This window comes from Trichoderma virens, assembly GCF_000170995.1.
Source record: "Trichoderma virens Gv29-8 chromosome Unknown TRIVIscaffold_3, whole genome shotgun sequence".
NCBI lineage: Eukaryota > Fungi > Ascomycota > Sordariomycetes > Hypocreales > Hypocreaceae > Trichoderma > Trichoderma virens.
The window spans coordinates 2488662-2514416 of record NW_014013746.1 but is presented as its reverse complement, the minus strand read 5'-3'; the positions used below and the strand labels follow the sequence as shown (position 1 = coordinate 2514416).

The 25755-nt window shown below is 45.2% G+C and overlaps 8 protein-coding genes across 8 annotated transcripts; 3 read left to right on the top strand and 5 right to left on the bottom strand.

Annotated features, from left to right (window-relative positions):
- Positions 1 to 178: 178 nt before the first annotated feature.
- On the bottom strand, positions 179 to 1041 carry TRIVIDRAFT_219637 (uncharacterized protein; the record flags this gene model as incomplete). The annotated part of the gene is made up of 3 exons (XM_014104597.1): positions 179 to 405; positions 503 to 700; positions 747 to 1041. 3 exons carry the CDS (start codon positions 1039 to 1041, stop codon positions 179 to 181), a joined length of 720 nt encoding a protein of 239 aa, XP_013960072.1.
- A 2912-nt stretch (positions 1042 to 3953) lies between these two features.
- On the bottom strand, positions 3954 to 5970 carry TRIVIDRAFT_198808 (uncharacterized protein; the record flags this gene model as incomplete). The annotated part of the gene is made up of 7 exons (XM_014104596.1): positions 3954 to 5049; positions 5116 to 5240; positions 5296 to 5515; positions 5566 to 5623; positions 5682 to 5730; positions 5794 to 5828; positions 5913 to 5970. The coding sequence occupies 7 exons, from the start codon at positions 5968 to 5970 to the stop codon at positions 3954 to 3956; spliced, it is 1641 nt and encodes a 546-aa protein (XP_013960071.1).
- Positions 5971 to 6611: 641 nt separating this feature from the next.
- Positions 6612 to 8958, bottom strand: TRIVIDRAFT_145079 (uncharacterized protein; the record flags this gene model as incomplete). Its single annotated transcript, XM_014104595.1, has 12 exons — positions 6612 to 6698; positions 6760 to 6946; positions 7004 to 7024; positions 7085 to 7365; positions 7433 to 7570; positions 7625 to 7660; positions 7718 to 7781; positions 7840 to 8226; positions 8292 to 8319; positions 8376 to 8470; positions 8525 to 8807; positions 8877 to 8958. 12 exons carry the CDS (start codon positions 8956 to 8958, stop codon positions 6612 to 6614), a joined length of 1689 nt encoding a protein of 562 aa, XP_013960070.1.
- A 1391-nt stretch (positions 8959 to 10349) lies between these two features.
- Positions 10350 to 11431, bottom strand: TRIVIDRAFT_219634 (uncharacterized protein; the record flags this gene model as incomplete). The annotated part of the gene is made up of 4 exons (XM_014104594.1): positions 10350 to 10362; positions 10472 to 11023; positions 11074 to 11225; positions 11282 to 11431. 4 exons carry the CDS (start codon positions 11429 to 11431, stop codon positions 10350 to 10352), a joined length of 867 nt encoding a protein of 288 aa, XP_013960069.1.
- Positions 11432 to 12637: 1206 nt separating this feature from the next.
- Positions 12638 to 13595, top strand: TRIVIDRAFT_62532 (uncharacterized protein; the record flags this gene model as incomplete). The annotated part of the gene is made up of 2 exons (XM_014104593.1): positions 12638 to 13375; positions 13512 to 13595. The coding sequence occupies 2 exons, from the start codon at positions 12638 to 12640 to the stop codon at positions 13593 to 13595; spliced, it is 822 nt and encodes a 273-aa protein (XP_013960068.1).
- Positions 13596 to 16273: 2678 nt separating this feature from the next.
- Positions 16274 to 19072, top strand: TRIVIDRAFT_189569 (uncharacterized protein; the record flags this gene model as incomplete). Its single annotated transcript, XM_014104592.1, has 3 exons — positions 16274 to 16343; positions 16401 to 16898; positions 16962 to 19072. The coding sequence occupies 3 exons, from the start codon at positions 16274 to 16276 to the stop codon at positions 19070 to 19072; spliced, it is 2679 nt and encodes an 892-aa protein (XP_013960067.1).
- A 1706-nt stretch (positions 19073 to 20778) lies between these two features.
- TRIVIDRAFT_219631 (uncharacterized protein) lies at positions 20779 to 21120 on the bottom strand (the record flags this gene model as incomplete). The annotated part of the gene is made up of 1 exon (XM_014104591.1): positions 20779 to 21120. One exon carries the CDS (start codon positions 21118 to 21120, stop codon positions 20779 to 20781), a length of 342 nt encoding a protein of 113 aa, XP_013960066.1.
- Positions 21121 to 22216: 1096 nt separating this feature from the next.
- Positions 22217 to 23767, top strand: TRIVIDRAFT_32971 (uncharacterized protein; the record flags this gene model as incomplete). Its single annotated transcript, XM_014104590.1, has 2 exons — positions 22217 to 23359; positions 23435 to 23767. The coding sequence occupies 2 exons, from the start codon at positions 22217 to 22219 to the stop codon at positions 23765 to 23767; spliced, it is 1476 nt and encodes a 491-aa protein (XP_013960065.1).
- Between the last annotated feature and the right edge of the window lie 1988 nt (positions 23768 to 25755).

Genomic DNA, 25755 nt, shown 5'->3' with positions numbered 1-25755 from the left:
TGATTTCATATTATGATAATGGTCATTTGCTTCATATCTTTGACCTCACTTACATGTCTGAATGATAATATAGGTAAGGGAGGTATAGTGATCAAAATGCAACTTGGATTTAGAATTTAGTTGCATCACATTTTCTCATTAACATAGACACTCGGCCTTCATGTGAAAAACATAAATCTCACACACGCTCGCTCTTCTTCTTCCGCAGCATAGGGACTGCTGAAGCTTCTACGCCAGAATTGTCTGTGAGCTCACTATAACCCCGCCTTTTGTAAAATTCTGGCACCGCTCCGTCTAAGAAAAGGGGGATGTCGGTCTCGTCTGCTATCTTGTCTGCTTCTGCAAGAATTGCAGAAGCGCATCCGCGCTTTTTCCAAGCATCTCGAGTGACTAAAGCTTCAATGACTGTATATACAGTTAGAAGATAATTAGCTGCGGGCCATTTTGAAAGAAACAGAATGCGATGTTTGCAATGAGGGAATCCCATGAGAGAGACACTTACACACACGAGGTTGGTGGCTCATCAGCTTGTTGTGGCGTTTCGTCCATGCGCCGAACAGCTTATCCAGCACTTCTTGGTTCATACCCCGCTGAAGAGGAACACCCCAGTCGTTCCAGGCACTGGTGAAAACATCCCCCGCGGCGATATTGTATACAGTTCCCGTTGAAATAGGATAACCTGCAGCCAGCTTATCAATGACTGCAATACCGTGAGGATCAAATAATTTGTGGGAACACTGGCAAACCTTCAGCGTCTCGGACGACCAGCAACTTGACGCGACTGTTGTCCGCCTTGAGGAGAGCTTCGAATACATCAGTTGCATATTTTGCCCCGTGGGCGTTATGCGGGTAGATGTTGTACTCTCCTTCCGGGTTCAGGCCTTCATTTACGAGCTCAATCAACTCTGGTATATCTGCTACAGTAGCAGGTTCTACTCGGATTTGAGCATCAATCGCCATGTCGACAGGCCAGATGAAGACTGAGGGAATTTGGAGCAGGACAAGGTAAATCGCAAAATCTCGGTTGGTTCCATCGCTCATACTCTCGCACTGGCGCGGACTGTCTTTAAATAGGTAGTGAATTGCAAGTCCCCGCAGACGATTGCATCGTTACCCTTGCATGAGAACAACACAACCCCTTCCATAGTATCACTTACAGGTATCTCACACCTAACTTGGGATTATAGCGCGCTTAATTGACCTCAATTATCGCTACCAATCGAGAGCGCAGCTACTCCGTACATAATCTCACTAATATTAGCGTGCGATCCCACTCCTTTGGGGCTGTGGAAGACTGCAACAATATCCGCGCACCTCATTTTACGGGTCCCACGTAAGCGCTAGAAAATACTAGCGCAGTGAGCGGTTGCCACAATATGTAACTGAGCATGCAAGCATGTTAATGACTTCGGAGATAACCTGGCATTATTATATTCAGCTTACAACCTTCGGTGGGGATAGTAACGATACAATACAGACTATGAAATGTGCGGTTTTCTTTTTTGCCTGCTAGGCCGCCCTGGAGTGCCTTCAACCGCTAAATGCCGTATGCATATTTTCCAGTCATCATATACCACTCTGATACAAGCGTAATGTTTCCAATAGTTGTTTACTTTGAGATCTCTCTAACACTATGAAGTTATCCGTGGTGATGCTCCCATCTAATGCTGTAAAATTTAAATGCCCAGCATGCGGAAATTGCGCACCCAGAAGCTAGAGATATACGAGATAGGGAACACAAATGACTTCCAATTGTAATGGAATCAAACACATGACATACATTATGATAACCTCAAAAGAGTGCTTAACTAGATACCTCGATCCAAGACGGCTTGCCTCGCTGGGCGCTGGTGGATCTTTTGCTACTAACCCTTGATATGTATTCGGGCGGCTATCTCTCAAGTCAGCTTCACCAGCTACAGACAGTAATTCTCCCAAAGACAGATGGAATAAATCTACTAATGTAAATTACTATGGGGCAAATGTGAGATATCTTGAAAGAGCCCCCACACCATGTTGAGGAAGATCTTACGTCTCCAGCAAGATATTTTGAGGTCGCAAGTAGATGGGACTCATAGACATCCAAGATAACCGCGAGGTCTGCTCGATGGCGTGTAACTTTTGCTTCGTCAACAGCTTCTCCACGAGCTCTACATATATTATTATTAGTAAAAATCTCTCAATTACATGATTAGTATATAAATTGACACACTTCTTGAAAAGTGCCTCGCTAACCATGTCTGTGGCGGCTGGGTCAAAAGTAGTGACTTCCGTAGTGGGAAGTTGCTCATAGACGGCGAATGCTCTAGTGTCGGCTGGTTCAATGCTAGTGAAAAGGATCATTTGAAAGCCCTAAAGATTGGTCGAATACCGCTTCCTCTTGTGCCAGATGGCTGGGTGCGGGCGAAGATCTCAGCTGCGGCGCTGAATTATCATGACGTATTGACCCTTCAAGGAGTGGGCATATATCCTCTGCGTTATCCTCGCATTCTTGGATGCGCAGGCTGTGGCTATCTCAAAGACAGTACGCCTGTCATTTTGTATCCAATAATGTGTGGCACGGACTATCTCGGGAGGAAACATTAGATCCCTCGAGGAATGTGTTCCACGAAATACCAGACGGAACTCCTGCAGAATACATCGTTGCTCCGTCACGCAATATACTCCCATTACCACTCCAGTTAGGCCCAATTGATGGTGCTGTACTTGGCATTGCGTGGCTTACTGCATATGGATGATCTTTGCCAAGGCCAACATGCGTCCTGGACAGACAATGCTCGTCCAAGGCTCGTCCGTAGGAGTATCCACGGCACTCATTCAATTTGGTGCTGCTGCTGGTTTACGAGTCTGGTGCACAGGTCGCTCTCCAGAGAAAAGAGATCTTGCCCGGCAACTCGGGGTTGAGCAAACATTTGCGCCTGGTGCTACTCTACTTCATCAAGTCGATGCCGTGTTTGACATATCAGGCAACGCAATGCAGTTGCATTCAATAGCATCTATAAACTTGGGAGGATCAATTGTTAGCTGTGGTGCTCATGGTGGCTTCCATGTTTCTCTAGATCTGTTTCGGGTGTTAATGACCAGATTAGTATACACGGCGTATATGCTGCAACATTGCAACAGTACAAGGATCTAATTCCGTTTGTTATTAGAAAATCGATCAAACCGCAGGTCGGAACGACATAACCGTTGTCAAGAGGAGACGAGGGCCTTAGGGTACTTTATACCGGGAATACTGACGGTATAATTGTCCTTATAGCTGATTAGACCGGACTTTGGCCCCTTGCACTATGAAGTTATTACCACTTAGCTCATTCTTCCAAGGTTGGCATCTCCTATTAATTGGTACGATGGCTAGATTGCTAATAGCTGTTGCGCCTGAAGGTGGGGGAGAATGCTAAAAGTGGCCAAACCAAAGAAAGTAAGCAAAGTCAGCTTTCTAAAATGTTCTAGACTTCAACTAGGTTTTCAGGTTCACTTCTTTACTCTAATTAATAGAGCTTAGTCAGTTGTTATCATACACACTTCCAATACAGCCAGACTGAAATCACGACGACGGAAGACCAGACTGGAGAGAACGCAGTCATCTTTTTGAACTCTAAAATTAAATGAAAGATTTTAAAGCTATGGATATGGAGAAAAGTTTTTAAGCTAATGTAGATCGGTAGCAACAGCTGATGGAATGGGGCATAGTTTCCCCACGACCTGGGATCGCGCAATTGCATTATTGACATTTCGCAACAAACAGGTGATATAACCTTGACTTTGAAGTATTTTTATAATGAACTATCATATAGAAGGAGTCATGGACTAACCAATCATCAATACTAGTAACACAGCCATTTCTCTATTCTAGAGACTATTTAAATTTTCTGAATGAAGTTGACACGCTACTCTCGCTTCAGGCTTGGGAACTTGGCTCTTATTAGTTCTGTTGAAGGCTGCGCATCTTATCAAATATCCGCTGAACCGATAGCCTCTTCCCACAAGACAGACAATGTTTGGTCATCACCGAAATTTTCAGGCCATGCAATACGGCCTAATGCTGTCTTAGCACCTTCCCACGAAATGACGTGAGTAACAGAGCTCCATGCCTTTGTCTTCCCAGCAAACCATTGCAAGCTTGCCCGGCCACTTGGGAACAGCGACTGGTTCGAACCTCCACTTTCTTGTGGCTCTTTGTCGAATGCCATCTGATTTGCAAATCTGGCCAATTTTTCGTCATCGTCCTCATCACTAGCTTCCACATCGACGGGCATTTCTATGGGAGATTTTGACAGTGCGTATGCACCAAGTATAGTCTTCCATAGCCATAGCTCTGAGCTATGTGCGCCGATACGCATCGCCTCTTCGGTGTGCTCAAGGTCCTGGCGTAAAGTATTGATCAACCAGCGCTGTAGGTGTGTATCCATTTTTACAGTTGTGTCAGCAGTACCGCGCCGTGGCATGCAGTCCACAATCATATGGAGGTAGAGGTATGCTGCACACGCCCAAGCTCGCGATGTGGACGGGAAGATGGCAGATGGAAGATTCACAAAAGGTTGCCCAGAAAAGTTAACAAAATGACTCCCCATGTCCTCATTTTCATCTGGCCCACGTTGCGAATCTGGCGATCTTGAACCTGATGTCATATCCTGGCTGCGGTCACTGTCATTTGGCGCTGGCATACAAGGTTTAAAAAGTAGAGAACCAATGTATGATTCTGCATCTGCGCGAAGGATTTTCCGAGCCTGCTCCTTTGGACTTGCTGATGATGCGTATTCTTCGTGACTGCTCTCTGGATTTTGACGTTGGAATGGGGAAGACAATCTTCGGAGCGTCGTAGCAATGATTTCGCACTCGGCATCAGCATTACAAGCTTCAATGTCTGGCGGAGTGGAATGATAGAAAGGCGATAGATGGATGCTGAGGAATGGAACAGCGCTAAACACTGGCCCTGTCGGTCTTGTGTAGTGATGGCGCGGCTCCGAATCCTGGGCCGGCTCGACAACAAAGTAATGAGGGTCGCTCTCTTTTTTGTCTTTTGATGCAGCAACAAGGCTAGCAGCTCTGTGGGATGAAAGATATTTTGTTAGGCAGAGTTTCTTCACAGTGATAATTCAGAATTTTGCCTACAGCAGAATCAGTCTTTCGACAAGGCCGAACAACCTGTACTTGTCTTGATCAAGACGGCGCTCGTCGAAAAGCCCGGCCAGCGCTTTCAAATGGGCTTCGGCTGCCTTTGCATCGCCCAGTGCAGCCTGAGTATTCAATTAGAATCGAAATGCACATGATATATGTGACCAGATAACAAACCTCAACCATCGCCAGGCCGACTATGGAGGTTATACATGCATCACTGCGGCACAGCAAGGGATCGCTAATCATGCCGTTGACAACACGAATTGCTTCGAGTTTGTGGTGCAGCATCGTCTCCTCGATAGATTCCAACGAGCCGCCGGACCAGACGTGGTGTATGCCGGCTATAAGGAGGAATGATCTAAACGTGGCTGCATTCTGCATGACCAAACCGGCACTAAGTGATATGTTTAGCACATCGCGGGGGAGGCTTTGAGAGAGTCTTACAGGCTAGAGTTGGGGTTTTTGGCCACAACAGTTGTGGTTAAGAGGCGGAAATGAGTCGCTAGGTGAATTAGCTCATGTATTTCGTCTCTTTTGTAGAAATTCTACGGCTCACTTACCGTGGTGAAGCAGCTGCATCGACTCGAACGGCATAGGTATCGGCAGTACCTTGAAAAGGTCCACTTCCATAATATCCGCGCCTGATAGCACGCCCCTGCGCCGAGTACTTACTCCTGCGCCGTCATAGTGGCAATCACGTCCGTGGACTAGACAACTGGTGCTAATACCCAAGTTGGTGAGACACTTTCCAATGTAGGCCTTAATTTTTGATCCAGGATGTAGCGGCTTACCAGTACGGTTTTGTCTCATCACACCGGATATGACGCTGTTTGCACTCGCGGCAGCCATTGCGGCTGCGCGTATGATGCCGTCGAAGGCGCGCTCGCTGAGACTCGGAGGAACTCATCCCGGCTGTGCTGTACCAAAGTCTATTGGCTTGCTTCCACCTGTGGCTTGTTGTTTCAAAAATGGTAGACAAAGTGTCAGCTTCAGGGAGTTATACGCTGTGTTATTTAAATAGGGCATCGTCACAGAGGCAGCCGCAAATCATCGAGATTGCTGGGAATTAAGTTACATGTGAATATGAATGTTGGCTGATGTATTCCAAATAGCAAGTCTGGTTTTCTGGCAGCATTCGCTGGCGAAAATCGGTCATTCCGTTTTGCTCAAGTTAATGATCTCTCTCCCGGCTGTGAATCATCTGGCCATTCAGTTGTTGTTGACCGAGGCCCGGATTTGACCGCACCCACTCTATCCCGATTAGCCCGCGTCACTAGCTTTCAATGCCCACAAATTTGACAAATTTCTTGGGAGGGCCGCAAGAGGATAGAATTGCCGAACAGCCTGATAGCAATAGACATCGGCTTGGTTTTGTGTGAATTTGAATTATTGAAGAGGCGAATTCGGTATTGCAATACGTGGCACAATTGAATGAAATCCTGCATTACCACCTATGTCCCAGACATGTGGTCATTCACCTGTGTGATAAATTAAGCGCCAGCCATCTTTTTCTTAAAGTCAAATATAGCGGTAAGTCCCTCCGGAGCGTCATATTTATCCAGGGCCATGTCAATGCACTCCAACGAACGAATTAATACAGTGTGAAACTCTTGCAGGAAGTTGATGACGGAGTCTTACCTGCGGGACGGTGGCATTTTGGAAGCTATCCTCTGAAAGGAGTTTGTCAAGCTCCGCCGCGGTCCGAGCCTTGAATGTATTGGTCGTGAGGTTTGGCGCGAAAGACCTGAATAGACCACCGTAGTCCCAGTCTGGTACATCATTATACGCGGCATCCCATCCCTCGAAGTATCGCTCAACCGTGTAACTAGGCACGCGAGGTCAGCATCTACATCAGTCTTCTTGGGAATGTTTGTGAAAGTACCCATTGTTGTTCAGAATAAACCTACATACGATTTAGTCAACGTCATATTGGAGTCGCGTTCCCCGAAGGTAATCGACTTACACATAAGGGACCACGCCATGGCGGTTAAGGATGGACATGGCTTGTACCGTCAGCTGTAGGCTTCCTTCACCAGTAAACACAATCATCCTGCGATATTGGCCCAATTCCTTGCCTGCAATGGTTGCACCGACAGCTGCGCCAATGGCATAGCCAATACTACCCCAAACTGCCTGCGTCCAGTAGTAGACGCCTTGTGGCATTTTGGTACTGACGGCGCCGATCTGAGATGTTCCAGTCTCGGCGACGATTATGTCCCCCGGCTTAACAAATGAGGAGAGGCGCTACAAGGGACAGAAAGAGGTGGTGGTTAGCAGGTATTTTTTCTTGTGCAATATATATAGAACTTACTGGCCAGAGCCAGGCCTGAGTGATCATAGACGTTGGTATTTCTGCAGATATTTGCGACAAATACGCGACAGGTGCTGGGGGTATTCTCTGGGACAATATGCTACTCGATTTAATAGATTGGGAGAGTCTGGGGAGAACCTAATAATTATCAGACTCTAATACTCTAACTTTGTATATATGGTAGAGACTTACCGTGTTCATTCTTGCTTGGAATTGCTTTTGACCAACCTATCACCGAAGATTATTAGCCCGGCGATGCTAGTATGGCAGTCAATCTTATATTACCGTAATATGGAATCGCTGAAAGTCAATAACAATGGAAGACTTGATGTGTTCCGTAAACATTCCGCTATATCCTATATCAGCACGAGGTGGTAATATCATCAGCATATTCTCTATGAACTCACGTGTTAAAATCTGACGGCATATGACCAAGCCAGAGGATACAGTCTGATTCCTCGACTGCCTTGCTAGTCGCCAGCGAGGAACCAACACCAGCGTAGCAACCGGCGAACAGAGGGTCGTCTTCTCCAACGACGCCCTTTCCCATGACGGTGTTGAAGTGTAGGGATTTGAGCACTCTGATAAGCTCAATAGCATGAGGGGCCCAGCTGCTTCGACCAGCACCACCGTCAACTATTATTATGGGGTTCTTGGACGCCTCCAGTGCGGCCATAATAGCTGCCAAGGCGCGGTCGTCTTCTGTCCCAGGAGGCAACGTCATCTTGATCAACGTGGAATTCAAGGAAGCCGTTGGAACTAATGTTTTGACGACGTCTTCAGTGATGCCGATGCTGTGTACATGTATGTCAGTGGAGGAAACATAGTACGCCTCCTTAGCTTTAGTATTCGCACTTACTAGCCAGGCTGCGAGTGATACATTATAGCTGGTGGTTGAGTTTAGTACAACATAACATCGACGTCCAAGTAGGTAGTGTCTTACCGTTCAAAACCCGATCGATTTCTGCTGTAGCATTGCCTGGATCCTTCAAAACAGTCGTTGCGCAGGAAAGCTCTGATGACATGCGAACGTAGTGACTATATAAAGTCTTAGCAAGTATATCCTTTTGAGATTCCAGAGTCTAATCTCACTCATAGCTTTTGTCCCCGAGAGTGTGGTGCAAGATCTGGCCGCTCGCCTGAGCTGCAAATGACGGGTATCCAACAATATGGAGAACAGGAACCATTTCACAGAAGGAGCCTCCGAGTCCACAGAGAGCACTTAGTTCTCCAGGCCCAAAAGTGGTGACCAGGGCAGCGGCACCCTTGAGGCGAGCATACCCATCAGCTGCATAGGATCCCACTAGTTCGTTTGGTGTGCCGATCCAGCTCAGACCTGCAGGTTCCACGTAGTTAAGAAGCGCAAGTTCGTAGTCTTTAATTTTGAAAAGGAATGTTAGAAAGTCATTTGTGGCCGGAGGAGAGATATACAATGCTGCGTTACCTCCAGGAACACCAAAAGCTGTCTCAATGCCCATCTGTTTAAGACGGCGAAACAGGTATTCTCCAATTCGAATCTCCGACATACTTGCGTTCAGATATAGAAACACGAAACGATATGATGATAATATTTGAAAAACTAAAACTTGCAGCTCAACTGCTTGGACTTTTATATCATTTGCAAGCGAGATGCCTACTGTTTCTGGCACCTCGCCCCCACATGATATAGGTACTGTACGGTGGGCCCCACACCATGTATACTACAACACCATAGCAAACCATTTGCGCTTGTGCGGTTATCACGGCTTTCAGCTGCATAAAAATATAAATCTTGGGGGTAGAATGGACCAATAATACGCCACCCGTATAACATACTACATACTCTCCATATTGTCCCAAGTGGGTGGTCGGTACTATCCCGTTGCTCTACGGAGTCTACGCTACTCTTATTATCGAATTCATTCGTTCAAAGCTTACATGCAGTCGATCAGGCTAATTTGCACTACGTCTAGTGGCCAATTCAAGGTGTGCGTGACTGCCTTGACGAATATACGAGACTTGCATATTGAAGATGCCGATAGTTCCGGGAGAATAGACCCAACCAATCACATGAATGGCTGCTTCCTAAATACATGGGTAATCTTACTTGGTGGTGTAAATATTCCTTTCTTCGCGATTAGTAAGTGTAGCTTTTACAGAAGGAGCAGAGGATTGCAATAGACGAGTCCTGAAGGATGCGACTGCGTTATCAGCATACCTCTTCGAAGAACCCAGGGTTCGAAACTAACTGGAAATGCGTAACTTTTTCATACAATTGGGCAACTCTCATGTTTAGTCATGGTACTATGTGTAATGTGACGTATCCCCGCCCTGAAACCATTTGGTTACGGGAAGGGTTACACTCAGAGGTAAGTGCTCTATCCTATCAGCGCTGTTTATCGTATTACTATCAATTGGCATCACGACGGACAGTCAGCTATTCAGGTAGGATACTGTTACTTAGACTCGGTTTTTGGATAGTGAATGTAATTCGTTGCGAATGATATTGATCTTCCAATTAGTAAAAAGCACTTTGGAGATGGTTTCTCGGTCTTTCCTTTAACATTGTCATCTGGATCGTATTAAGTTAAACTGATCTATGGCTATTTATAACCATTGCATTGTAGAATACGTAGTGCAGCTACTCTAAATAATATCTATAATCTATATTAGTGATATTATTTAGTCTAAGATGCTCCAAATCCAGTCCAGCAATTGAATTCCGCCACAAATTTGCAAGCTGCTGCCTGTATCAGGGACTCTATACCCGGCATACCCAAACCAAACGTATGCATAATACCCACAGCCTTGAGAAAATGGGCATCGAAAATCCTCCACTGATTCAACACACCCGTCGAGTTGAGGGCAGCGCTTCTTATTTGATCCCATGCAGCGAGCGAGGCAGTTGAATTCCACGGCAAAATCAATTCTGAGTTAATTACTGGCCGCCCCTGTGTCACAAAAGCAAGGACAGTTAGTAGCCAATATATCCGTAACAAAGTTTTCTTTGCATCTACATATTCAAACACAGGTAGTAGAATACGAAGGCAGTTGACAAACGTTAGATTATGACACAGATAGAAGTCAAAAGCCGGTGCTCCAGGCGCATGCGTACACACCAGGAAATGGATAGCAATCTCAACCATTTCCTCTGTGACTTCCAGATTGAATTCCGGCTTTGAGAGATATGCGTAACCGATGCTAAGGTATTTTATTACCGCAGCTTTTGCAGGTCCATCATGAAAAATTTCAGTAATGTGCTGGATACCAGGACTTGGAACAACATGTTCAAAGGAAGGATCGCTTCGGATTGTGTCGAGTATCTCAATTATCCCATTTGGGCAAGTCTGTGGCTCTGGTAGACTCATGGTGATTAGACTTGTCAAGGGGCTCCAGTCGACAGCCGTGAGAGCAAGGGCATCAAAAGCCAACATCGAGCTACCCAGCTCCACTGAATCCGCGAACATAATTAGTGGGTGGGCATAACCACCAATAAAACCTGGCAAGAATTGCTTTTCTCGGTCGAGAATCCAGTACTGTAAAATCTGTTGCAAATTGAGACCAGACTCAGACTGTTGCTGCTCGAAATATGTGATAAAATCAAGCTCATTTCTATACACCCATTAGCAGGCTTTCATGATCTCTTTTGTATTATAACCTACTCCCGATGTCCCAACACTGTATCAAGGACAGCCTCTGTCATTAATTTCTCATGCTTGGATTTTTCACGCCCTTCGAGTTCCTTTATCTCCTCGGAATATATTCCCATTAGCCTTGCGCCGCTACTTCCAAGGCAGTACGCAGCTAACAATCCCTAGGCTCACAGTTTTAGTTAAGACGTTTGCCATTATACTTTAGTATCCTTCTTACATGCTGAACATGGTTGTGTAGCACTTCTTTATACAGCAACCGGTTCTTCTTATGGTTCTCCTCTATAAGACGACCAAGAACTACTATAGCTTCATCGTCACGCGTTATCAGAAAACCCTCTGGAAAACGCAACTTTGGAGGTGAGCTCATTGCTCAACAAATTATTAAAATATGCTGCTCAACGAGAATAAAAAAAGAATTCCTCCCTCAAATAGAGAAAACTCCACTAATGGCAGCACTTTCTGTGGTGAATAGCAGCTCACTTATCTGGTTTGGCGGGGGCAGTGGCACATTATAACCGGTTGGTGTTGAGCCGTTGCTTATAATACAAAACTAGATTACTCGTTTTGTAAATATTCCATCTACACACATATTATACCTCACCTGTAGGTGTTTAATGTTGACGAGTTCGCTATGGAGGAATATTGTGCTTGAATCGTGACGTGTCATCCTTTAGTGCGGCATCGAAATCAATAGAGAGAAAATAACGCATATAAAATCTCGAGAGAGGGTGAGTGACACGCCCAGGATATTAATTAATGTTAATATTTCATGCAATTGATGTCACATTGACTGAGAGGATGAGCTCAGTGTGCAGCTCAAATGCTCACATCTTGCGCCTTAGGAGCTATTGTTAAAATGATACAAACAAGCACCATACACTAACGCAATCTGATTCCCGTTGTGCGGGGGAAATAGCAGGATCACATAAACGCACTGCAAGGCTCGTATAGTCGTATGCGAGTGCCCGGCTGCGCGGGGGTCATGTATTAAATGTATCATACACTTCAAAATACTCTGCTAGTTATTATAGGAATTTTAGAATAACATAGCATAAGGAAAGAAGCTAACCCCATAGAAACCTCAGAAGCTGGAGCTTCTATATTGAGCTGCCCCCAAGTAACAGTATCTAGACCTTGTAATACTATTTTGGATGATGGTTCATATCCATATGGGAGTTGTTGGATGACATGACGCAGATAATCACGTCGGAACCAAAATATAGTAACATCATATGAGGCGTTTGAAACTGCCTTCACTATCGTGTGTGTCCAAGGTATGACCACATCAGCCTAAAGGATTTGGCCTCGTGCCCGTGCCGTAGCATTAAGCCGACATTCTTCATGCATGGACACCCATTAGTCTAGGCATGTGAAAAGGAACTAATGTACAGAATTGAAAATAGAATAATATGGCATGGATCCTAATAATCACCCCCACTCATTTCGAGGACGATATAATCTCCTCTCTTCACAACGACTTTTGCGAATTGATGATGTGCGCCACAGGATTACCGTTTCGAACTACCTACTTCACGTCTTAAATATCTGGAGTTCTAGGCCTTGGGTCAACAGGATGTCCAACGAGCCAGTCTCAAATGGCACAATAGTGCTAATCCATGGTCTTTGGATGACCCCTCTGTCCTGGGAATATTGGATTTCTAGTCTCAAAAGCAAAGGGTACACAGTTCTTGCTCCAGGTTGGCCAGGTGTTGACGACAGGACACCACAACAGATCCGTGATGACCCAAAGCCAATGGCTAATAAAAGTATTGATGAAATCTGCGACCATTACACTGAGATTATCACACGCTTACCTGAGCCGCCAATAATCATCGGTCATAGCTTTGGCGGGCTGTTTGTGCAGATCCTTCTATCTCGTGGCCTTGGATCTGCCGGCATCGCTATCTGTCCAGCTAATCCGGCGGGTGTTTTTGCGCTGCCTCTTAGCACAGTGAGGGCCACTCTACCAGTCCTGTCGAACCCCTTCGATTACGAAAGTACAGTCAAGATCTCAGAGTCCGAATTTCGATATTGTTTTGGAAATACTGTGTCTGAAGAAGAGAGCAAGGCTTTATATGACCGATACTCCATTCCCAGTATTGCTCATGTTCTCTGGCAAGGAGCTATTGGTGGTATCGTACATCCCAAGGGAGTGTTGCACGTGGACTTTGGCAAGAGTGACCGCGCACCATTACTCCTTATTTCAGGCTCTAAAGACCATGTCGTGCCACCACAAACGGTGAAGAAAGAGATGAAGGCGTACCAAAAGGGAAGTGGATTTGTTGAGTACAAAGAATTTGAAGGCCGCTCGGTAAGAACATCTCTTTCTTTTTGGATCAAAGCGAATGCCTTCACTTATGAGCTTGCATTGGAACATTCATCTGCATACAAGAAGATGCAATTTCACTTCATATGGGTGATAATATTGCTAACGGTTAACAATCCAGCATGGCATTGTCAATGAGAGGGGATGGGAAGAGGTATTGGAATATGCTCTAGAATTTGTGAAGAGGGATAAATCTCTAGCTTAAATATATAGCTATAGAGCTATAATCCACCTATATTTCTGTAAATGTCTGAAACATCCAACATCTATCTACTGCATTGCCATGCATCCTGGAATACCACTACGAGTTTTGAGCAATCCCGCAAGTATTCCTGCCTCTGTTTAATATTCCCACAAATACCCTATACTGAACTCGGTATTCATAGAAAGAACGCACTGCCACTAGCGGAAAAGAAGGCGTGGGGCCCCAAGCAATCTGTAGATGCACTATATCCTGGTACTTGCAGCATGTCATCGGCCGATTGCTGCGCTCTGAACTGCTACTGACACGAGAATCAAAATGGACATATAGAGCACAGACCAGTTCAAGATAGACCCAAAAGTCTACATCCCGTCGGACATCTTGATTGAGTTGCCCAACAGACCCACTCTTCAATTCTACTGTGCTCGTAGTTCCATTCTACGGTAGAAAAGTGGACTCACTAGGCCGTATATGCGCCGGACAACTGGAAGCTTTAAATTCCCTAACCCTGCTTCTAAAATAGTTGTAGGTGAAAGTTCACTCTGTATTCTCACAATTGGAAGAAGGGTGAATATATTGGAGAGTTTGGGGTTAACCAATATGCAATTTACAACGTTGAATCTTGTGCACTTCTTATAGTATCTGTCGCATAGCCAACGCAGATAAATGAATAATGTCACTGCGTGAAGCTCCCTGGATTACCTGGTGCATAAATACCGCTTGCTCCTCTGAGTAAGCAGTATCAAAGGGGAGAGAAGTTATAACAAGGATAATATAAAGCCTGGATCTAGTAACAGGCGTGACTCTGAAATAAGAAACCCAAGAGCTATTGCCACATGGCATTCCTCACTTTCTGACCACAATGCTAACGTGAGAAGATCTCAAACCGGCCAAGTCCCCCTCTGATTATACATACGACAACTAATCAGGGCTCTCTTTTCAGTAATGCAAACTGTCTAAAGGGTACCAACTAGCCATCCCGTAATAATCGCTAACTCTTGGCCCTGCACACTACTTTGTATGCATACAATAATATTTAGAAAGGGGCTTATGATGTTTTATATCGAGCTTGAAGTACACATGCATCAACAGCTCGATTACTGAGGTCCATAATCATATGAGCCCTTGAAATAATGAAACATTGCTGTTGATTGGTGTTAATTTATTCATCCCACTTCAGATAAAGCCGCATTGCCATAAGAGATTAGATGTAGCGATAGAGTTCCCCTCTTTTACAGAACAGAACATCAGCGCAATTGATTGATAATATATATCATAATGCTAGGTTCCCCATTATAAACAGTAGAGAAACCCTCTTGCCCTCTTAGTCGCTATCCATATACGCGCATCTGTTGAGGCTAGTACGAAATAAGCAGAGAGTCGCTCCATAACGCACCAGGCAGGGTTACAATGCGCGAACTAGCTATGTTTGAGCAAAGCTAACGATGCAACATGCATGCGATTCACAAGGGAACACTCCAGCACCTGCTGTTTTGGAGTTGCCCTTGTCTATCAACCAATGATTACCGGCTGTTGAGCCGAGATACAGTATCCTCCGTATGCCATGTTCTGACGTCAGAGCGGTGGGTGATGATGACAGGCTCAAGATTGGATACGCTACTCAGAAACCTTGCAATTGTACGTTATACCTAGTTTCCTCGGAAGAGGAAATAACCTAGGATGCTCAGATAAAGGTAGCATGTGAGGGGTATTGGCGGAGATTTATATTTAATTTATTTCAAACCCTTCTGGACAACAAAGCACGCTACCAAACGGGACCACTCTCGTAAGTTAAGCCACGAAGATTGTTCGAGGTAAACTAAATACTAAAAGTCTTCCACATATTCAACCTCCCCATCTCTGAAAATAGATTAAAACGAAAAATTACGATGTAGTACAGATACTTTTCCCATCTGGACTAGGCGTCTCCTCCTGGCTTTCTGTAGTCCGATATCTATGAATTCTAGCCCCTCATCTTGATGCACAGATCCTGAACTTTTGACACAGACTCTCGTATTTAAAATAGATGGATCAAAAATTCGTCTTAGAGTCCCCCGCTTCTACCTATCATTCTGTGATTGTGCGGCCTCGTTCGTATCTCTGTCTAATTATTCCGTAGGGTCTTATCATTTGATTAGTACTTATCGTAAAACCGGGATCTGGTTGGGATTCAACCCCGGCCTTATCCATGTCACGCTCCCAAAATCGGGCCTTGGCAAACGCCATGCAGGCTTTATAGTGTTGTACTCTACTGCTTTTGAACCCAACCTTCCAGTTTTGCTAAACCACTGGGCTCTACCATTCCTATTGTAGCAACTCAGGCTATGCACTTCTTCATTTTACGTTCTCGACCTGGTCTGTGGCACTCAACACTTTTCCAGCTGCCGAAATGGTCCATGCATCTGCATGTTTGCGCTAAAATCGGTTAGAGTATGCCCAAGCCCTGTTGAAGATACAGACGCTAAAAAAGTACCGTAGGCTTATTGACATCGTCTGCAAGTGTACTTCGTAGGTTTGTACATGAGATATCTGAATACGTGAACAAGTAAACTTGAGTTTGCGAAAAGTATATAAAAGAGGACATCTGGAGCACAAAGGCCTGATACTAGCAGGCCAACTACCAACCTCTGGCCGGGCAACATTCCCCTAGATTTTACTAGGCTTGGCTGTTAGTTTCAATCATGATTCTCCTGTGGTCACTGCTGCTTCCCCTAGCAGCCTCTTTTGTGGCGGGATCAACTGAAAAGTCCAGTGGAGCTTTGATAATAGAATTGGATGAGAAGACAACAACTCTCGATGCGTTCACAGACAACATCCGTGCTGTCAACTACACCGTCCGCCACATCTTCAACACCACTGGTATTTTTACCGGCATATCAATCAATGTATCTGACGACAGCGAATTAGATGAAATAAAATCGCTCCTCGGCGCACTCCCAGGTGTTATCGGCGTTGCTGATGTCATCCAGTATGAGGTGCCACGGGTTAAAACTAGTTCAGTTGGTTCCCCAGGCGATTTTTCGTCACTCGAACGCCGAGGAAAACACGCCTCGGAAGATCTGGGTTTCACTCTACGAATGGGTGGCGTTGATAAAGCCCACGCTGCAGGATATAAAGGGAAGGGAGTTAAGATTGGTTTTATCGATACTGGTATTTATTATAAGCACCCGGCCCTTGGTGGAGGCTTCGGACCTGGCAAAAAGATTGCTGGAGGATACTCCTTCATTTCAGATGCTGGTGATTTGGTCGAAAGCAGCGACCCATATTCTGATTGTGCTCAGTCAGACCATGCAACACATGTGGCAGGTTAGTAACCCAGAACATACCAATGCTACGCCAACTTGATAGTAGTCTGACAAACATGCATAGGAATTTTGGGTATGGACCCATTACACCTGCCTCACGGGTTCCCCATCTCCGGCGTGGCCCCTGAAGCATCATTGTATCCTTATCGCATCTTCAGCTGCGGTGATATAGGAGGGGTGCGACGAGGTGGCACAAGCGACCTTGTTTTGCAGGCAATGCTCAAAGCCATGGCAGATGGTGTTGATGTTATCAGCATGTCTTTATCGCTTGATGAAGGAATGGTTGGATCTTTGCCAAAATATGACCCGGTGGCGAATGCTGCACAGCAGATCAAAGACGCTGGCATTGCCATTGTTGTCGCCATGGGAAATGACGCATTACAGTCACTGAATGCAGCTAATCTCTACCAGGAGACACTCCCCAGTGAATTAACTAGCGTTATTTCTGTTGGCGCGGTTGCTAATTCGAACTTTCCGCTTATCTACACGGCAAAGGATGAGTTTGGCGCAGAAATTCATTATTCATCAGTGTATCCTATTTCGGCGCCTGATGGGCTTGATGTCTACTTCCTTACGGGTAGCTCATGCGGTTCTTTCGATTGGAATCAAATTTTTGACGATATCCACACATCAGGGAATCTCAGCACTACCGTAATCGCGGTTAGTGTTTCTGGGAACTGTCCATTGACAGACATCGTGTGCTGTGGCAGCACTGCCCCTCCTTACTTATTCGGCTTCTATAATAGCAGCACAAATCCCTTTTACCAAGATTACGAAGGTCTGCTACCATACCGATTTAACAACGGTACTACTAAAGCATATACGGTGATAGAGCCTGATTCGAATGCATTTTATAGCAACTACGTTGCATCTGGTGGGTATAAGAAGTACAAGTTGTTCTTCGATAACTCGACTTATATCAACCCTCCGATGAGCATGGGCGGCAAGGTAGATGGATATAGCAACTGGGGCCCTCTTAGGCGTACATTCGAGCTCAAGCCGCAGATTGTGGCTCCCGGTGGCCATATTCTTTCCACATTCCCAGAGAGTATTGGTAGTTATGGTGTTATCTCTGGAACATCTATGGCCACACCATATATCGCCGGCTGCTATGCGCTCGTCAAGTCAAAGTTTCCTCATTTATCGGTTGACGAGATATTAATTTCTCTGCAAATTACGGCCAGACCAACCACCTGGGCATGGAATACAAGCATGCTGGCTACCACAGCTCAACAGGGAGCCGGCCTTGTCAATGTTTATGATGCTATTACCTCGTTGACTCACGTTTCAGTGGGACAATTGGCCGTCACAGACAACAACCGCACTTCGTTCGGCTTAGTTAACTTCACGGTCACAAACAGTGGACGTACACTTCAGAAATATAAGCTCCAACATCGCCCAGCAGGGTATGTATATGAAGGAGTCAGCTATCCCGAGGTGAACCAGCTTCCTACTTTTGGGTCGGCAAAATTTGCAAACCCTACTTTCAAGCTCAGACCTGGTGAAACAACAGAGATCGCTGTGCAACTCTCTCCTCCAGCCCTCGCAGTCGGCCTAGCTCGATTGCCCCTCTTTTCGGGATATATTGATATCGTTCCAGAGAAAGGAGCCAATCTTAGTATTCCCTATATTGGTCCTGCTTATTCCCCTTACAACATGGATTACATATTTTATCTTGCAGCGACAGCAACATCTCCTGGTCTTCCCTGGCTCTCATTCCCAGACAAGAGTGGCAATAGCAACTACAACGACGGCTTTTCTGCCGTCCAGTTATCTGCAACATATTCATTTAGCCTAGCCAATCAGGGATGGACTACACTCTTGAGGGCGGACATTGTTCCGGCAAACACCACCCTAAAAGCGCGTGTCAATGGCCCTAATCTCACCATCCCAGAGGATTACGAGTACCTTCCCTCCTCTAACCAGCTCGGCTCAACTCTATTTGGCCAGCCAAGCTACGGTAATCTTTGGATAGCAGAAGGACTGAGACAACCTTCAAGTAGTGTTTTTATCCAAGGCACAGGTTTGGTAGTGACTGATGACAGTGGTGTAAATGTTACGCTCGGCTCTGGCGACTACAGGTGGTTTTTTAGTGTTTTGAGGTGGGGTGGAGATGCCACTCAATCCGGAGATTATGATACTTATCTGGGCCCCATTATTCGCTTGCTCAATTAAAATCAAAGGCTGATATCAGAGGAGGAGTCTATCTTGATCTAATGTAACTTTGACGTTTGTATATATCTGTGGTATAACTATCGTAGTTAGGTTAAGGTCATTCTACTTGGTTAGAGTTTTGTTGTTAGAGATAGAGAAGTTGAACTTTTATCACCCACAGCAACAATATATATAGGATAGTATGTATTGATGAAATAGGAGTTTCATTTATACATTAGATAGATATGTCAACGCTCACGAATATCACCGGTATAAAGAACAAATTGTTGAAAGCAACACACACTCGATAACTGACTGCACAAATGTGTCATAGGCACATTCTTTAAAATGCCAGCCACATATCTGGATACTTTGAAACAGCTCCCGCCTCAATCGACCAGATTTTGAGAGACTCAGGTGGCATCACGACCCAAACTGGAGGATGGATTCAGCTGAACTGCAGTTCCAATTCACTTGTCTGCAGTTCATAGAATGCACATTCGGGTTGTCCTCCTGCCTAGTCAATTTTTTGACTAATATTAGGGTTAGGAAATAAGCAACACAAACAAAATAAAGAAAGCTTTAAAATAATGTTCATATCGTAAATGTAGAATGTAGATAGGGATTTCTGGAGCATCACTTTTTACAAAGAAATAAAAGATCATACTTACAAAAAGAAGTGACACGCTTCCTGATGCTTTACTATGTATTACATGCTACTTTAACAAACCTGGTATGGAGATTTCATATACTTATTTCAAGATGCTACAATGCAATTATCAATTCATAGAAATGAAATCTATATTAATGATTAATCTTAACAGGATAAAACTAAAATGGAATTTAAATAGTATTTAAAATGACAAGTGTAATTGAAAAAATTTAACCATTTTACTCAAAGAAATAATTAACACTTTTTATAAATATATTATGCTACTGTATAGCTATCAGATAAATATTCCCAGTATGGTCAGACCACGGGAGCTTAACATTTTACACATTGCATTGTTGAAATCACACAATTTGAGAATGAGCTGGCCATTGTGCAGTTATGGAATGTGACCCATGGGAGATAATTATTCGTGCGATTCGAGGCAAGGGGACATTTCTACCCTTGAATAAAGTAATACCACACACTGGCCGAACAACTACCCGGCGAGCAATGTCAAGTTACTAGCCATTCATCATGACTACCTAGTGTGGATGTCAGTGTCTTCAACCTGAGTTGAAGTTAGCGTACAAACAGGCAGGAAAATGCTGGTAATAGGGTACCTCGCTATACAGCCGAGACATCACGGCGTAGATGCTCTCCCATGCAAATCTAGTACTGGTGGCGCAGTCATGGGGGTGACCGGCGTCCGGGGCGTACCTACTGTGGATGAAAGGCGGGAGTGCGTATCCAGTTGTCATCATCATAGGATACGATTCGGTCTGTCCCATCATAAATTTGGTGGCTACAAGGCGCTTGTCGTCATGGAGCGCCCCACCTCAAGAGGCATTGAGGTCTTGTCGTGAAGCAGTAATTCAGAATGAGTGCCGGATCCGGTTGCATTACCCTTTCTAAGAGAGTCTTCGTCACTATCACCGTCATCTACCATTCCAAGAGCCTGTGATATGGCAATGAGTCCGCCGGGGAAGTGACACGGAAGGCTAGCGCTGGGCACCGTAGGCAGCTTATTCAAGCCCCAGGGAGTACCGATTTCAACGTCGGATATATTCATAAACGACTAATCGAGACCACTTGTAGGACGAAGTGCCGCTGCTTGAGGAGGCAAACAGAGCTGGATACCATGCTGTTGAATGCTGCTGCTGTGGTCTAGTGAGAGGTTGCCTTCCTCAAGCATAGGCATTGCTGCAGTGCTAGCTGTAGTCACAGGTTCAACGGCCACAGCCCTATGCCTGACAGATACGTCCGCAAAATATGAGTACCGTGCCATTTGCGGAACGTGCCCGGCATAATCGCATTGGAGACGTCGTTCCATGCATCGAGAGCAGCGGGGAGCGCTCAGGTTGCAGCCGGCCTTCGCTTTCCGGCACTGTGCACAGGCCTTTTTCCGGGAAATAGTCATGATGGCACATTTTCTTGGTCAGTATGTCCGTCCTCCCGACTGGTTGTCTGCTTGTCTGTCGGCTTGCCTTTGTCCACACTCTATTAATCAGATGTGCTACGCCATCCTGACCGACTCCGTATCGACTGTAAATCGTGGCTATATTATGCGGCAGAAATTCTCGTCCGGGATCACTACATGTATTCTATGGGGCAACACCCTCAAGACCCCAAAGGGGTTCCGGCGGGGCCGACCCTTTTTTATTGGGGGTTATTAGCACCGGAGTTGGAGCGGGTCTAACCGCTGGCTAGGACTTGGACCAGTGGGCAAAGACAGAATAGCGTCACCCAGATCAGTCCACTTCCCGTGTGAGGACCATCGAATCGTGTACTCTTACATACTGCACAACCCACTTCGAGGAGTCACCTTCAACGGAGATCTGCACCATGACGATACGCCTGAGGAGATGGTGCTTAGATAGGCTCTCGGCTGTTTTAGCGTACGGAATTTCGTATTCCGGGGACACTCAACAAAATCTCCGGAGAGCAAACTGATCTCTATTGTACACTGTTTGCAATCATGATTATCAAAATCTCCCCATAATACCTTGAATATACACGACAATGGTAACTCTTAATTTGCCAAGGTATGGAAATTGGGTTTCTATAGTAGTACAGGGACTTTTATTGAATTTAAATATGCTCTTTAGTAACTATGTGACGAAGAATATCGGAGAAGGAGTTACGTCACTTAGATATTGCTTACCAGAGATAATTTCCAAACTATGACTCAGTATAGCAGAGGAGCTGGCCACAATCAAGGGTCTCCTTGTAAATATTCCTTCGGAAATGTAAGGGATTGATACGGCTGGGGAATAAAAGTTGGGTTAGTCATACGCCGAGACTAGAGTAATATTTACCATACCCTTTTAGGGCAGAGACAAAGGCTCAGGGATTCTCCAACAAAATATACTCTGCAGCTAGTCCCGTAGAAAGAATGGTTATATAATTCATTTTTCGACCCAGCTGGCATACTCAATCCTATGGATAATCCCTAGTCCTTTGACTGAGACCTACAAGAGCCACATGAATCGTTTGCAGCCTCTTAAGCTCATATTATGCAGGCAACAATTTTAGAAAATAGCCGGTTGCATCCGCCCTCCCGCCCAAAATCGGCAATCTCAACCGTATTATCCATTCTTGATGCTACGGTCGTTCGATTCGCTCCTACAGGTGCCATCTGGGTTTTCGACCATGACGCACCAGCTGAGATGGTTGGATACCTCAAAGTATCCTTCACCAAGACACTCGAAGCTTTCCCACATTGGGCGGGCCAGCTTCAGTGGGCACCAGTCCGCAAGAACGGCTCCCATAAGGAGCGTTTTCATCGGCCGATGATTACCTACGGCCTAGATTCAGATCCTGGCGTGGAGTGGAACGTTGTTCAACTTGACTGTTCCCCGGCATTTGTGGCTCCAGAACCCGTCATGCGTGCTTCCAATGAAATGTGGATAACGAGCTTTCCTCAGTCCGATCTCATGATCTCGTCAACAAACCTGGCTCTCCATGACCTCGATGCATTTCAAGGTTTACCAAGTGTCATTGTACAGGTCACTCTTCTGGGCAACAGTGGCTTCGCTGTGGCCGTACAGATGGCCCATCCGTTAGGCGATGCCCATTCTCTTACCCTTTTTATGCGTCGATGGGCGTCCATTTCCCGCGATGATCTTACGAAGCAAGACCTTACCAAAGATCTGGCGTACCCTATCTTTGAGCCCGACTGGTTAGACTCTAGGGCTGCTGGCGACATTGGCGCTCATGAGGCTGACCCTGACCTGGTCTCAGAGGCCCGCTCTCTTCCTCTGCTCAGGCATGACTGGTGGAATACTACTGCTGGACACCAAGCAACGCTTAGCCAGGCAACAATAAACTCCAAACCGAAAGATGACGCATTATTGCAGAGGGCCATGATGTCTCCAGCATATCCTCCTCCGTGGGAGAGTTGGGATATTTCTAATTCCGTTACAAATGCTCTCATTCACTTTACGGAAGACGAGTTGGAAAGACTGAAAAAGTCAGCCACAGGGACCATGGCCAGAGTCTCGCGCCTCGATGCTCTGCTGGCTCATGTCTGGTCAGGTATCAACCGGGCTCGCATACCATTACTCAAAAAGGATGATGAAGTCTTCTTGGATTTCACCCTAGGAGTCCGTGCTCGGGTTTCGCCGGGCCTCCCAGACAACTTTCTGGGTTCACCTTTAGTACTGGCGCATATTGGCGATTCCATGCGCAAGTTCACAGGATCAGATGCCAAAATTGAATCTATAGCCTCACAGATCCGCACATGCCTTGACCGGTTCACACCTGAGGCTGTAGCGGCTATACTTCATGACGAAGCGCATGAAGTCGCGCCTCAGCGTCTATGGAGAGCATTTCTTGGCACGAAGCATACTCTTGTCACTTCATGGGCCCGGCTTGGGGTTTACGATATTGACTTTGTGGGCAGGGGTTTGCGCCCACGCTATGTGCATGCCATCATGGTTCCCCTGGATGGTATGCTATGTGTGATGGACAGTGGGTTGCACGATGGTGGCTTAGACGTTTCGTTGTGTCTGGAGTCGGAAACATTACAAAGATTTCTGAAAGACGACAAGTTGCGAGAGTTTTAGATGTTTTATATTCTAGTATTTTTTTTTTTTTTTTTTTTTTTTTTTTTGGCATTTTATGTAATTGATTAAAAGTTGTTGAGAGCTGAAGACAAAATAGATTGTTACTTCACACTTGCTAATCTTTATTCATTGTTGAATGTGTAGTCATTTGGAACTCCAGTGTCATCACGATTACCTATTTAACGCGTAGTCTTGTTCCTGAAGGAGGTTATACAGATTTCCCCTAAACTAAAAGACTGCTGTAGCTGCAAAAAAATCTGTGTATAGAGCACAACTTGACGAAACAATTATTCTCAATTTCGTATATGTCTCAACCACAGATTGGACCTATAAGATAAGGAAGTTGCTTAGAGACACCATGCAACTGACACCAGTCTCGTTCCTTTTCCTTCTATTAAATTGGTCATTTGTGCTTAGCTTAATTAGATGAAGCATGATTACTTATTTTCTGTATAGCATTTTCAGCTGTAGTGGACACTAAATATCATCGTTCGTTTCCAGTAAACAACAGCAACTTTCTTCATTTCAGTATTCGTTTTTCTCGGGTTATCATGTGTGGCAGCAGCTTTCTCACGGCTATCATCTAGTGGTCGCTTGAAGTCGAGTTTCTCCCATCTCATGCAGATACTAACAACGAGACATAGCGCGCCCGCCCCCACAACAATGTGAAATAAGCGAGCAATAACCTTGGTGACTCTATGTACTACTACGTCCTATAAGACTGGATTATCCGGGTCCAAGATAGGTGAAATTAAATCAGATATTGCTTCCCGAATATCTTTATCGTCGAAACCAAAGAGCTTCAGCGCGGAACAAAGGTGTCTGAATCCAATATTTTGGTAAATACAGCCTGCGATGACTACCGCTAACGCGATGCCTCTCATATAGGCGATACTGAGGAGGGTAGCACTAGAGAGTCTGCCTTTAGGCTCGTGCAATGAGGCATTGGCAACGCTATAGCTGTTGCTAAAGACCAAGCCGACACCAAAGCTGATGAGGGTGTGGAATCCCAGTACGGCGCTGTCATCTCTTATAGACGTGGTTTGTGACATTACAGAGCCACTGACAACCATCATAGCACCTGCTACAACGTAGAAGCACAAGTAATAGCACATCTTTGGCATCAAAATATTTGGACTCTATGACAGCGGCAATAAACGCGCCGATAAAAGGGAAGATATGTATAGCAGCCCCTATTGGACTAGCACGGTGGGCAAAGGCGAAGAAGTGTGAGAGATGATAAAAACTAGTACAGGCTAACCGCGTTATGAATCGTAATGATGGATTTGATTCCAAGACCGGAGTCTCTTGGATGCATCATGTTCTTCTTTAAGTACGATAACCAAAGCTATATGTAGATTGGATATGGGTATCCCCAATCTTTGGCTCATATAGAGAATGTTTCTTATGGCTATGTCTTGGCAATGGCGTACGGTGTAAATGTCCTGCCCGGATGGCGGAAGCGTAGAAGATCTAGTAGGCTGTTCCGATATCTACGTACCAATCTAACCAATACATAATTATCTCACCTCGATACCTACTTCCGGATTAAAAGTACGCCTAATTACCCTTAGTTATCTTAGTTTAGTCTATGGATTGAAATGTTAACATATCACAGGAGGATTTTGAATACACTTCGTCGTTTGAAGTTGCTGTTAAGGGTGAGGAGCCCGCATATGCATATGATATATCCGCTTTGCTACCGAGAAAATATCCGTAGAATAAAACCGACGGCGATTTGCACGAGTCCATAGGGTACATATCCTGACCTAAGTCATCCACAAGGAGTTTAACTACTTGGAATTCGCCTGTGGATATTCGGAAACCCCTTTCCACCAACTCTTTCAATTCAATTATTTAAAGCTCCTCGCAACCCATGGCTACCTAATTACACCAAGATAATATTAGCCTGTTAATGTAGCATTAATTTCTAGTCATCGGGTCTTGCTACGTAATGCCAGTAACGTTTAGTGCCTCGCTTTCCCATG